Genomic DNA, 13967 nt, shown 5'->3' with positions numbered 1-13967 from the left:
CTTTTTTAAAATATAAAATTATATAAATTATATAACACAAATAAAATAAAATATAAAATAAAACTCCAGCGAATACGTTTTTAAATAAAATGACTGAGATTATAAAATGATGGTGATAAAATTTATTTAAATATTAAAACAAATGTAATATTAAATATTTACATTTCTGGAATCTCAGTAAAATATTTGAGTTTAATTGACCCAAAGAACAAGCAGTCACCATGTTGTACATATTTCATAATTTTTTTTGTTGAAGCCAAAGTTTGAAAGCAAAAGGAGAGGATAAAAACAAATTGAGCACAGTTTAATTTTTTTTATTTGTAAAACTGCTCAAAAAAGCATAAATTAATGTCCTTTCATTTGATCAAAATTGATAATTTTGTGTTAGTCCAATACATAAAATAAAAATTCATGGGATAGCTTTTGAAATAGAACATGATACATTCCTGTTTCCAATTCTTAAAAGATTTTAAATTACAATCCATTATCATACAGATCTCCTACACTCCTCAATCTATCAGGTTTTATTTCACCAAGATGATTTTTTCCTTCTACATCCAGTTCAGTAAAACAGACAGGAGAAAAACTATAAGACATTAATTTTGGAAGTTACTGATTTCCATTTGGCTCAAAGTGACCTCTTGTTTTTCAGGGTCTAATTAAGCAGCATCTTTTTATGAACGATCCAAAAAAATGTCTAAGGTGACTATGATTCATTTAATTTTTGGTTGAAATGGAAGATAATGTACAAAATCCTTCTGCTATTGTTAGACACAGACAGCAGCCCTTCACTTATTTCCCTCCTGTTTGTAAGATTGCCCTCTGACCTTGTCCAGTCATCATTCTGATAATTCAGTTCATTGTTGCAAAAGCAAATGTATTCCCAGAAGGCTTAGACGGCACAAAATATTACTTTCTTCCTGGTTGACCTGTCATTGGTCCATGGCGCGTGTTGAACTATTTGACAGTCTGGTTATGTTGTTTATCTGTCCGAGTCAAGGCTGGACTCCTGCAGACTCCTGCCCAGAGTCTCAATAGGCAGAAATATGGATGCAAGGGCAGCAAGCAGACTGCAGCCACAGTACACCGAAAGGGTCAGATACATTGACGTCCTGAGCAGCACCTGAAAACGACAGACACAATCAATTTGTCAGAGAAAACTGAAAATCTTCTCGCTTTAATATGCAATTATAGAGTCTAAACAGTGTTATTCTGTTCAAGATAATCAAATGTGATTTAATTTCCAAATGCTTAAACCTACTTAAATTTACATGTTTTTTCCCCCCCAGATACTGCAAAAAAGGTGATTTATTGTAGTTGTTTTTTTCTTCATATGTTTATATAGAAAGAAAATACATTTGTTATTTTTGTTGAAAATTAAAGTCTCATTCAAGAGGTTTTGGTGTGTAGCAGTTTTAGCAGCTGTTTGTTGATGTATATCTTCACTGATTTATCAGTGAAATGATCTGTTGAAGAAGAATGGTGACATTCCACAAAAGCTCAAATAGAAATATTTCTGGCAATTTTAACTAACCTACGACAGGAAAAGTTTAGTATGACTGTGAGAAAATATGGCTATGTATATTTTTATGCACTGTATATCAATATCTGGCGCTTCAACTGTATAGTGGAGCTGGATACCTGAGCCACAAATGGAGTAATCAGAGCACCAACTCTTGCAAAAGCACTGCAAGTCCCCATGCCCAAGGCTCTGATTTCTGTGGGAAAAACCTGAATCATAAAAATAAGTACATGTGTTGGGCAACAGTTTGTCTACAGATATTTTTAATGCAAAACTGATTCATACCTCTGGTGTGTAAACAAAAACAACTTGGTATCCTCCAGAGATGAAAGCTCTTGCAATGAAGATGAATATCGTCTGACCTATCCTACAAAAACAAACAAAACAAAAAAAAAGTCAGTGTCAGCGATGCCACGAGTCTCAAAGTGTACGTTTGCTGTTGTATCACAGAGCAATCTCACCTCCCAATGCAAGCATACAAGGGCAGAATACACAAAGAAAACATGAAAAAACAAATCGCCATGCTTTTCTTTCTGCCAAGGTAATCAACTGCAAACAGGATTATTAAAAGGCCTAAAAAAACAAACAAAAAACAACAACAAACAAAACAAAAAGGGAAAAAATGTTAAAGCACACAACAATGTTACAGTTCAGATCGAGTCCTCAGAAAAAATTAAAATAAAAAAAATACTGGCAAATGTTTTACCTGGGAACTCTGCCAAGGTTGTCCATAACAGATCCTTGTAGTCAGCTGATGTCAAATATTTACATTCTAAGCTGCACCTCGGTTCAATGCTGCTTCCCTGGGCCACTATAAGGAAGGCGAGAGATGTTGATATCTTTTTATGGTCACTTTATAAAAGTATAACTTATTATAATTTGTGAAATATAGTACACACTTCCGCATGACTCTGTTTGGAACAGTTCAGTAGTCAGCAGGACAATCCCAAAGTAAGAGAAGGCAAAAGAAAACCTTTGGTGAAAGAAAAAAAAAAGAAGAAGAGGGACAAATATTAGATTTCGGAAATTAAAAAAAACTGAAGAATAAATAATATAGCTAGAATTAGACGTGTGTGTGTATATACATGTACAACGGACATAAATACAATATTTATTCTGGCTTTGTAATAATTTATTTGAGCCCCATCTCTTTAATATACAAAAATAAAAGGAGGCAAGTTAGTCAATTTCTAAAAACTAATCTGCATTATTTAAAGCTAATTAACCTACTTTCAAAATCCTTCCTAAATAAATCTGGTTTCTCAACAATAATAATCTTACTAAGTTTTAAATCATAGCATCAAACTAGCACTAACTTCTAGAATGTTGCCGATCATATAAGCCCTTTTGAAATAATTTTTAACTTATTTCAGTCAAATATCCAACCTGACCAGAAGCTCAGTTCAGGTGTGTGAATTACAAAACAGAAATTCAAACTTGTGCATCAAAAAAATACTTTTGCTTGTTTAAAAATTCTGTCACTCCAAATAAAAGAATAGATCAAATAAATAATGGAAAACTCCAATATGACATTTATGTACATGGTTATACATGTTCTGATAGAGCCCAAAAAATTAAGATATTTTTTGCTAAATGCTAACTAGCTACAAACCCACTGATTCACCCCAAATATTTCAACTTGATTAAAGCTGAAAGTTGAGAACAAAGCACACACATTAAACAAACTAACCATATAAACCATAGAAGAAGAGTAATCTTCCAGTACTGTTGAGAAAAAAGATCTTTATACTGCCCACGTTCATTCTGTGAAAATAAAAGTCATAAACAAATGTTTGTGCTAGTACATATAAATAACCTGACATCGTCATCATCTCATCTCTGAGGAAACATTTATCTCCAACGTCACCTGTTTATATTCGATGAGTGTTCCCTGAGGCAATTCTTTGCCGTTCTCACGGGCGATGCGAGTCAGAGTTGCTATGGCCTTTTCTCTTCTCCCCGACAGCACATCAAAACGAGGACTTTCAGGCAACCACTGTGCGACACATGAAGGCAGGTTAGAGTTTGTCAGTAGCTTATTTCGCTACATTTACGTTTGAATCTTATAAAATATACTTACAAAGCAGAAAGAAACAAAAATTCCCACTGGAATGGCAGAGAGACCAAGTAGCCACCTCCAACCCAGAGTGGGCATTACCCACAGGGCTAAGAGGACCTCGGACACGGTGCCAAGGACCCAGAAAACCTGGAGAAGAGAATGATTTCTGTAATGTTTCTGAGTGATTTCTTTGGTAACACTTTATTTGAAGGGGTTGAATAAGACTGTCATGACACTGTCATAAACATGACATAACACCTGTCATGAACATGAATAAGCCTTCATGAATATTTATGACTGTTGTCATAAAGCGTCATTCGGTAAATTATGACACTTTTAATACAAAGTTGACATTATTCAAAATGTCTTTATGACAACTTGACATTAACCAAGAAATCATTACTGATATAAATTTGTTATAAAAGTATTACTGATTGCACTTTAAAAATTAGGTAACTTTATGTTATTAAAGGTAAAGTTTAAACAGTAATGATTTATTGGTTAATGTCAAGTTGTCATAACAAAGACATTTTGAATAATGTCAACATTGTATTAAAAGTGTCATAATTTACCGAATGACGCTTTATGACAACAGTCATAAATATTCATGAAGACTTATTCATGTTCATGACAGGTGTTATGTCATGTTTATGACAGTGTCATGTCAGCCTTATTCACCCCCCTTCAAATAAAGTGTTACCATATCTTTAGTGTAAACTTTGATGAACCACGTAGAAACAAACTCCAAATACCGCCATCAACATAATGGACATGCCTCTTGCTCTCACGGGAAGGAATTCAGAGTACAGAGTCACTCTAAAAAAAGAAAAAGAAAAAAAAAAACACTCAAACGCAAAAAAAAAAAAAAAAAAATTAACCAATTGCTAATGTATCTCGCTTTCGCAAAAAGGACCGAGAGAACGTACGACTGAGGTGTTCCTCCGATGCCAAAGCCTACGAAGCCTCGAAGGGCCAGCAGCCAGCCGTAGACTGGACTGAAGGCGCTGAGCAGGCCGTAGTACAGAGCCCAGCACATGGACATTACCAGACCCTGTCACCAAGACACAAACAATACAGAAGGTACTGGAAGGTCATGAAATACACCTAAAAAAAAACAAACAAAAAAAACCCCAAGATGTGACACTTACTACTTTCCTTCCGTACTTGTCAGCCACGTTACCCCATATGAGTGAGCTGAACCCCATCCCAATAAAAACAACCTGATGCAAAAACAAAAACAAACAGAATAAACAAGCTGAATGCAAACAACAGCAACCACCACACAACTCTCAGAAAGCACCCAAAGGCTTTTTACTGATGTTATGAGGGCCACTTGATAGCTGGGGAGACTCCAGTCACAGTGCAGCTCGGGGCCCAGGATGCTGAGGATCATCATCTCCATGGAATCTCCCACCTGACACAGAGAAGCACATGAGACACACGCAGAACGGACAGAATGAGAGAAAGGCATCTCCAGGGTCTCTTCAGGATTCCTACCCACGCGAGTCCCGTAACGAACGAGATCTTCCACTGAAAGACTCCAAATCCGATCACTTCCAGTGCATCGTCCACTGTAAACGTTCCTGTGGAAGGTAAGAGGCAGAAACAGCGACTGGTGTCAGTTTATCAGGCACTTTGCTTCCATTTATCATTTTCCTTCCACTTCACAATAAAATGCCACATAAAATATCAAGAAAAAGTCACTGAAGTTTGTGGATGCATGTTGACAAAATGCAGATTTCTTATTTTTAGTTACTTTTAAAAGTCTGTGGTTTGCTTTCAAAGCCTGATATCGTCAAAGGCCTAAATAAACTCTAGTGCAATCATTTAATCTCAGGATAAATCCAACTGTTCTGTGAAGGCCTGAAGGGATTTTTAAAGAATATTAGAGCAGTGTTTCATAAACCCTTGTCCTCAAGACACTTAGTAAACAAAGTTCCATAAATCTGGTCTTTCTGGAGCAGGGGTCACCAACTCCAGTCCTCGAGGGCTACCATCCTGTAACTTTTAGATGCGTCTCTCCTCAAACACACCTGGATCAAATAAACTGCTCGTTTCCAGCCTATTGCAGAGAGGAATGAATGCTGGTGAGGGAATTCAGACATTTTGGAGCAGAGGTGAATCTAAAAGTTGCAGGATGGTAGCCTTGAGGACTGGAGTTGGTGACCCCTGTTCTGGAGGATGATTATCTGGTTGGACAGGACTAAAATAGGTACTTTAGGCCTTTAAGCAAAACTCTATGTATGGTAGAAAAACACCAATGTTTCACTTATTTGGCCTTACTGAACTGTTATTTGTGATTACAAATATAAAGAATTGTCAATCATATTTATGTAACAGGTATCTATTAATACAGTAATATACAATAGGATGACAGTGTAGTAAGGAGTGTTCACTGACTGAACTATGTGGGTTTAGCTATTAAAAGAGAAATAAATCAGCAGCGTAACTTTAGAGAATTGATCACAGTTATGGATCCAGTTGTGTAACCAAACACTAAAAGAGGCCCCGGCCTACATAAACGGTTCTCATATTTCTAGACTGACCTGTAGTTAAGCATTCTTTACATTGCATTCGCTCTTTTCTATTAGAAAACCACCACAATTCATCATATCAGCCGATTCTGACTGAGCTACATCTGTGGCTTCTGTTAGCATTCAAATATAGTTGATAACACAAAGAAACAAGTCTGTGCAATTCACAAGTAGGCTGTGCAAACCTGCAGTTTTATTATTTCCAGAGCTGTTTGCGGACTCTCTGCTCCCCGAGTCGACTTTTGCTGAGGCAATGGTGCAGATCTCATTATCCGTGGCCTGGTCTTCATCAGTGTGACCCACAAAATCTCCCTCATCTCTGTCAGCACACAGAAAGAACACGTTCAGTAATTGCTAAATTAAAACGACTAATTTCACAGCTTAATGTTAAAAAGCCCCCCAAAAAGACAACTGTATTTATATGTTCATATGAGGAAGTGAAGGAGCATTAGCAAACCCTGAAAGCACTTTTTTTTTCTGAGAATATAACACCTGTCAATAAATTACAGAGAGAAACAAAAATCTAGGTGTTTTTTTTTACCCTGGTTCAGGATTCCTCCAGCGCTTGTAAGTGACCTTAGCAGATCTTGTCCAGTTTTCCATGTTGTAGTCCTGCAATAGAGAGGACGCATAGCTACAGCTGAAGTCAAACAGGTCATTTGTTGTCAAACCTGCTGGTGCAGTCGCTTCAAGTTTCAATGAGACAGCCAATCAGAGAACAATACCTGCAGAAACTCAAGGGGGCGTGGTTACACCAGGAAACGATAACTTTGCTTTACAAGGGGGTGATTCACAATAAAGCTGTTTAATAAAAGAATCAGTGCAAAGTTTCAGTAAATACAATATGTCAAATGAACGATGCTTGGATAAGAAGGCTAAATTAAAAAAATGTTCCTGGGAGTAAAGTGTCATTATCAGTTTCGAGTTTAAATAAACCGATATAGACAAAAACAAGCTGGATCAGAAACCCTAAGAGAATAAAAGAAGGTTTTTACAGGTACAGTGTAGAAATCATAATTGAGTTTGTATCTAAGGTATCTAAATACAAATTAAAGGCCAGAAATAGTGAATGGTACTTCTGTTATCTACCAGACAAGCTATTTGCTCCATCAAAAATTATTTTCATTTTTTTTTATCTGACATCGCAGAGATAAAGACTTAAATGACGTTATTCCATTTATACTGACTTATACCAAACACCCTCCAAAAAACAGTTTCATTGCAGAAAAATAGCTTACCTGCAGGCAAATTAAAAAATGTAGATAAAAGGGCTGCTGTAATGAAAACAAAATACATTTCTTACAATTTTGCATGGCTGAGTGTCATGATGTATGTCAGACTGTAGGTTGTGCTATTACCCTGATGCTTTTTAACTTTCTAACCAAACCTTATGTGTTGTCAGTTGTGTTACTTGCTTTTTGTGTGTTTGTTTGCTCAGTAATTGTGTTAATATCATTAAGAAAAACAGTTTGTTACCAGAATAATCAGTATTTTATTCAAATTACACAACCATGTTATTCAGATTGTTTCCAAACTGAACCAGACTTTTTTGTTTGTCTTTGTAATAAACTCAACATCCTGGTGAGCTGCCAGTCCAAAGCACATATTATAAAACGGAAATATCTTCAAATAGGGATGAAGTGCATTTCTCCTGTTCATAGCTGATTCCAGACTCTCCAGATTTCATGCAGCTTTTGATGAGCATCTAAATCGTACAGTCCTCTGTCCCCTTGTACGTGAATAAGGTCAGGTGTAGAAGCAGAAGCAAAGTAGGACATCAGAGGATGCACTGAGGCTGCGGCATGGACAGCCATAAATACAAGACAGGTGGTTTGCACAGCGCATCCCTCTGTCCCAATATCAGCCGCAGACTCACCCTGAACATCACTGAAACTCAGCAGAGTCGTAGCGGTGAGTCCGAAGAAGAAGTCCGACATGGAATCAAAGGTAAGGTTTGATGTCTGCTAGAATTTACTTAGTTTTGTAATTATTTTTAAACGTTGAAGTTGTAGAGTATCTGTAGCAGTTTAACAGAGCTCCCTGAAACTAAGAGTCCCCTTCAGCATGAAGCTGCTTCCTCACATGAATAAGTTGGTTTGAACTTGTTAGACCTGCGGAGGAAGCAGGTTTGTCTCTATAGAAACAAGATTGGCTTAATCTCAGAGAATAAAGATACAATATAATGTCTATAGTGAAGAGTACAGTAGCTGAGGCTCTCTGGATAATCTTTGCTTCCCCAAATATTATTTAGATATCCAGATGTGACATAACAGTCCAATGTCTGAAAGCTTTAAACAAGACTGTGTTCATTATAGAAGGTTTTACAAACGTGTAAGTATTACATAATGCATTGCTGTATGTTAATGAGCATTTTTCCATCCTGCTCTCTTGTATCACTGCGTGGTTTCTCCAATCATGAGGCAGTAACGTAAGATGGCTCCGTTGATGCTTTCAGGAAGCACTGTTAAATTTTAAACAAATGCAATTAGATGACAGCACCGCGTGGCTTGACAAGGAAGAACTGTAGCAAATGACAAACAAAAGGTGGAAGCTGCAGATCTGTTGATAGTGTTTCACAGTGATGGATGTTTTCAATGTCAGCTTCTTTTATTTCTAATTTTCTGTCAACTAAATGTGTCCCAAAGCTAATTTTTTTTTTGGGCTCTAGTGTAATTTACTAAATAATCTCATAACACATTTTTTTATCTTTTATTTCACATTCATAAAAATAAACGCTTTTGTGCTGGACGTTGAAGTGATGTCAGTGTTTATCATTTGAACTGGAACGAATAAGGTTGCATTAATTCAGCCCTGGAATAATCTGTTACCTTCTAGTTTCATCAGGTTGCAGGTAATTACTTTGAAATACATCCATCTAATCAAAGATCAGTAACTGAATACCTTTCCTGTATGTTGTGTGGAGGAGGGTGAGAGTGGGTCTCTGGGTGGATCGGATTACAGCAACCTGGTGTTACATACCTGCACAGACATAGACATAAAAAAAAAATACACACCCACACACTCTTCCGACACACACACACAGTTCAACGCTCGGGTGAAGAGCTGGATGAATGTTTGCTGCCTCGGCTCCATTCATGTTTGAGCAGCCCCCTGCTTCCAGAACCAGGTGGCCCGTTCCTGAATCGCCAGTGTCAAAGCAGCAGCCAAGCAGGAAGCAGCAGTTCCATCCCTTGCTATCTTGAATTGAGGTGAAGGGTTTGTGTTAAGGCTGTTTTTTTTTTTTTTTTTTTGTTTTGTTTTTTTTGGATGAAGGACAGTGGAGTGTCCGAAGACAGAATAGCTTAGACCATTGCTGAACTGAAGAGGCTCAAATATGGAAGATATTCTCATATTTTAAAGCCTCTGTGCTGGAGTTTGTGTGCCCGAGTTGCACACCTGTGGACCGAGAATCGTCACAGAAGACCGGTTCAACCATGACACACATGGCTCTGGAAGAGAGGGAGGTAAATCTATCTACACTACCATGAATAAAAAAAATTGTGTAACCTTTTTGCTTCTTTCCATATTATGTTTATTATTTTTTCTTCTTCTCCTGCGCCTGATCATGACAATATTGTGCAGAATTCGCCTAAATAAATAAGGAAAGTGAACAAAACAAGGACTGAAGAAGAAATTCTTGGACATTAGAAAGAATGGGCTTCAACTAACTGGTGAACCTTGGAAACAGAAGAGACCATGTGGTTCATTTCCAGGCTGATGAAGCACAGACCGGATCTTAACTTTTGTAGTGATGCTGATGCGAGACTGGCTGTTCAGTCCACGTGTGTGTAGTGCTGAGGTTTATCTTGTGCTGGGGATGTTTTTAATAGATATCCAGTTCTTATGAGCTATGTCTGCATTTTTTGTGAAATCATTTCACCAAGGCTGCCACATATCACTTGTCCTGCTGTGGCGATCATTGAAAGTCATTTAGATTAGCTTTGATGCTTCAAGCTTTGACTGCTCTGGTCTGTGATAGTAAAGAAAGAGCCGACTCAAAAACTGGTTGATCTGTGTTCCGGGTTCTGATGGTGAGATACATGTATCTGCAGATCATGAGCAAAAGAAGAAGATCCTGAATGCAAGCAGGTTGGATGGGCTCTGCATTAGAGATAGGGTGAAAGTCTTCTTCATCTCCTCAGAAAATGAATTAGTCTATGGGGGTTGTTGGATATATGATCCCACTTCAAATTTTCTGGGTACATCGCAGTTTGAGGAGACACAGAACACACTTTGTTGATTGCAACTTTCTTTTGGGGACACTTTGGGATCCCTAGAATAATAATAATAATAATGGCTGGTGACAAAGGTGTCAGGGTTTCCCTCCAGGATCTCAAAACTTTATATTTACAATAAATTAGCAATTGCAATTGTTGGTCCATTCATCTGAATATTGGTGAAATGTTAGATAGGAGTAACACAAAGATGCTATATTTGTGTTGTGACACAATTTAGTTTGTTTTGCAGGTTTTGCACCTTTTCATTTGTTGTTCATTCTTACAAGCTAAAGCATGATGCTTGGGACAAAATGCTTTTAAAACATTTCTTTAGGCCAGTCCTGTCTAATAAGTATTTTATTTTTAAATCTATCAGGATCTAACCTCCAGCATGCAAAGCTGAAAACATTCAGCTGAGCTGGCAGGTGTGAGTAACTTAGGGAACTGGTGTGTTTGAAGGACCGATTAAGGTCAGGTTTCTCCAAACACCTGCAGCCCCCCTAAATGTATATTGCCCTTGGTGATGTATGGTGTCACTCAGCGGCCCACGAGGAGAGCTATCTCTTTCAGGAGGCTAACTGCCACTTTGTGGCTGGGTAACAGGATCCAGCACCGAACTGGATGGACACGGACAATGGGGTGTCCTCTCAGGTGATGATCTTCAAGTCAGATAGACTTTCCGGCTCAGATATGTTTTTTTATTGTGGTTGCTCTTACTGAGATATCGTCACTTGGGTTATGTCATTTTTTTGTTTGTTTTTTGTTTTCAGTTCAGGAAGTCGTTACCATTTAGCTCAAATGGTACTAAATGGTACTGACGTCCATTACCAGGAAAGCAAACGTTTCCTTTAGTGGTTTTTGGTGACGTTCCAGTACAGTGTTTTGCCTTCTGTCTGCTTCTTGAGGACACATTTCCTTTGATTGGTAATCTGTCTTTTGCACTAAATGATACCTGATCACTTAGAAGATAACAGAAACATGATGTGAGGACAACAGGGAACAACAACCTGGCGCTCCCAGTGTAGGTCCCCTTGACCTCAACGACCTACTGGGAGCACAGCAATATAAAATATCAATGAAATATGCAGGCATTTGTTCACACAGAGACCTAAAAAGCAGTTTTGAAAGATTCTGAACAGATATGCAACAACTGCGGCTTAAGCATCTCTAGGTGTAAAAAGGAGATATTAAATTGACAATAATCTGCGTAAGTAATGTTTGGATATTCTTCCCTTTCATTCATGGGTTTTCTCCATGACATCTAAACACATCCGCGTTAGGTTAACTGGTTTTCCTGGATCTAATTTCACATTGGGATGGTTTTCTATTCTTTATCTTTGTGTTGCAATGTGATGAACCCCTTACCTGTCCAACGTGTGTCCCGCCTCTCTCCTACGACTGCTGTTAAAGAGTCATGCCTTCCCCAAGAAAATTAAATAAAATAGAAGAATGGATTGATCCGACCAAAGTGGCCTAACAAGCAAAATACATGTTGACAAGTAAAAGGAGGAGACAAACCAATCAGAAATAACCGCATGTGGAAACTGTGAAAAAAAGAAACAAAACCTTAAACAAATACCAAGAAAATCAGTTCAGAGTAAAACAAAAAGTAAAAAAAAAAAAAAAAAAAACCCACAGCAAGCCTTAATGATGATCATTCACAGCCACTTTAGAAAGTATGCTCAAATCTCGCATATTATTTTCTTATATATATTTAATTTCTTACTCCATTTGTATTTTAATCCCCATTTGGGTCTATTCAAACTACAAGGTGGGGCAGATTCTGTGTCCTAAATAAAATAAAAACAATTACAAGCAGTTAGACATCACAAAGCTAAATTTCCTTACTGTTGATCATGAGTAAATTATAGATAACCACCTTTTATCATCTGTTGCCACAGCGGGCACAAACATCTGTCGAATAGTTGTTTTCCAGTTCGAAGGGCTTTTTGAGTTTTGAATCAGTCATGATTTTAGTAGGAAATGTGTTTTAGCAAACACAACTGCTGGAATGAATCTATTTCAGAAAACAGTTTTGTTTGTGTTTTCAACTATATCCACCCATAAACTTCAATAATAAAAGAAGAATACAAACAAATACATACTTAGAACTGGACACTCTTCCTTTTTTAAAGCACTCCCTACATAATTTATGACTTCCTATTGGAGGAAACCGAGGATATAATCCATCAGTGTTTCCTGTGTTCCCCCAATAAAAGCAGATGTTCAGGTTCAGTTGGGGAAAAAAAAAGAAGAGAGGCATCAGGACAACCATCGAGGGCCCTGAGAGTAGGTAAATATTTGATTTGACTTCCAGTCAATCATTGTTAACTTCATTATATTTGAAAAATTCAAATATTTTATTGTACATTTCTTCTGTGTCACTAAATCAGATGTTATTAAATGAGTTACTGTGACTTGATAGCAGCTAAACTTGGCAGAGATAATACGAAACCACAGAAACGTGGTACAAGATGGCTCATACCGCCGTAGTTAAAGTGCAATGAATCTCTGGTTATACCCTGGCAGAAACTGAGCTGTGTATTAAATAGTTAGGTATATTCTGCGTTTATGCATATAATCATGAAGACCTCTATCTCTTAACTGTACTTTGATACTGAAATGTTGTTGAAATCCACTCTGTTTTCCAGGCTCGGTTGCCTGTTTTCTGATTTAAAAATTGCAAAAAAAAAAAAGAGTAATGGGTCTATGGAGAACACATAAGCAGATAAGATAGAGGTGGCTGAATTTAGATTCACATAGGAATAGCGGATGTGGCCAAGGACGCTAACTGGAATCCACAGATATGAGCACAAAAACGCCGGCAGTGAGACGCCCACTGGGAGAGATATTTTACCAGGACTGTTGGCATGTGTCTCAATATTTTCCTCACCAACACCACAGAAAAAAAAAATACAATAGAGAGAAAAGTGACACACAAAAAAGAAAACAACAGCTGCATCCATCTGAACTAGAGTAAAAATAACTTTACCAGTCCTGTTCAAATTAAACCAAAGACGGAACAAGTCAAATTCGGTTCAGCCTTTGATTAACCCTGATAGTTAAAACATTTATGTAGATGTTTCCATATTTCACTTCTCTTTCACATTTAAGCTTTGTTTAGATAAAAAGCAACGCTGTCTTTTCTATGTTTTGTTAGTGAAATGTTGCTCTCAAGAAAAATACTGTCCTGAAATTTCCATTAGTTTTGCTTAGTGTAACATTTTTAAATGATCTTGTGGTCTTCCAGTGTTTTTTAAATTTACCTCTAATTTTCACTTCGGTTCTCAATAAAGGTGAATAGCATTAAGTGAGTTCTTGAAAAATAAAAGAAAGAAACAAGGAAATGAAGAATTCAAGAGGACTTCCTGATCGTTTCCTTCTCTTTCTTTTTTCCTTTTATATTACATATCATCTTGTGGAATTGGTTTGGTGAAGTCTGATCGGGTTAAAAATGGCAGCCTGTAAAAAACGGTGATGCAACTTTTCTGGTCTTTTGTATAAACAAACAATCTAGGTCACAAAATTTGACCAAATATTAAGTTAGAACCAAACAAACTTCTTTCCAAAAGCCAATAAGCTGTATTTGGGAATATGGCCTTCCTAGTTTTACTAACTGCTAATTAATGCTAACA

The 13967-nt window shown here is 37.2% G+C and overlaps 1 protein-coding gene across 2 annotated transcripts; it reads right to left on the bottom strand.

The window, feature by feature from the left end:
- Nucleotides 1–107: 107 nt before the first annotated feature.
- Nucleotides 108–6815, bottom strand: svopb (SV2 related protein b). 2 transcript variants are annotated; one of them, XM_014969113.2, is made up of 16 exons: nt 6657–6733; nt 6301–6434; nt 5079–5164; nt 4897–4995; nt 4730–4801; nt 4508–4632; nt 4334–4397; nt 3603–3728; nt 3390–3518; nt 3213–3286; nt 2422–2495; nt 2229–2333; nt 1984–2095; nt 1808–1889; nt 1642–1731; nt 108–1123 (listed from the first exon to the last, which is right to left on the bottom strand). In XM_014969113.2, the coding sequence occupies exons 1-16, from the start codon at nt 6716–6718 to the stop codon at nt 983–985; spliced, it is 1575 nt and encodes a 524-aa protein (XP_014824599.2). In that variant the 5' UTR covers nt 6719–6733; the 3' UTR covers nt 108–982. The 2 variants fall into 2 exon arrangements, with proteins under 2 accessions (XP_014824599.2, XP_087867090.1); XM_088010964.1 differs by having other exon boundaries at nt 914–1123; nt 1642–1718; nt 6657–6815.
- Nucleotides 6816–13967: the final 7152 nt, after the last annotated feature.

This window comes from Poecilia mexicana, unplaced genomic scaffold (assembly GCF_051168715.1).
Source record: "Poecilia mexicana isolate PSO_F unplaced genomic scaffold, ASM5116871v1 scaffold_12, whole genome shotgun sequence".
In the NCBI taxonomy this organism is placed as follows: Eukaryota; Metazoa; Chordata; class Actinopteri; order Cyprinodontiformes; family Poeciliidae; genus Poecilia; species Poecilia mexicana.
The sequence above is the reverse complement of the archived record's forward strand: the minus strand, read 5'-3'. Positions and strand labels throughout refer to the sequence as shown.

What these genes read in the sequence shown, in the direction of transcription:
- svopb (XM_014969113.2), bottom strand. Translation starts at nt 6,718, where the DNA reads ATGGAAAACTGGACAAGATCTGCTAAGGTCACTTACAAGCGCTGGAGG. An exon ending in CCAAACAGAGTCATGCGGAA is followed by an intron (nt 2,334 to 2,421) that starts GTGTGTACTATA and finishes CCTTCCTTATAG; the next exon opens with TGGCCCAGGGAAGCAGCATT. An exon ending in TTGTATGCTTGCATTGGGAG is followed by an intron (nt 1,890 to 1,983) that starts GTGAGATTGCTC and finishes TTGTTTTTGTAG; the next exon opens with GATAGGTCAGACGATATTCA.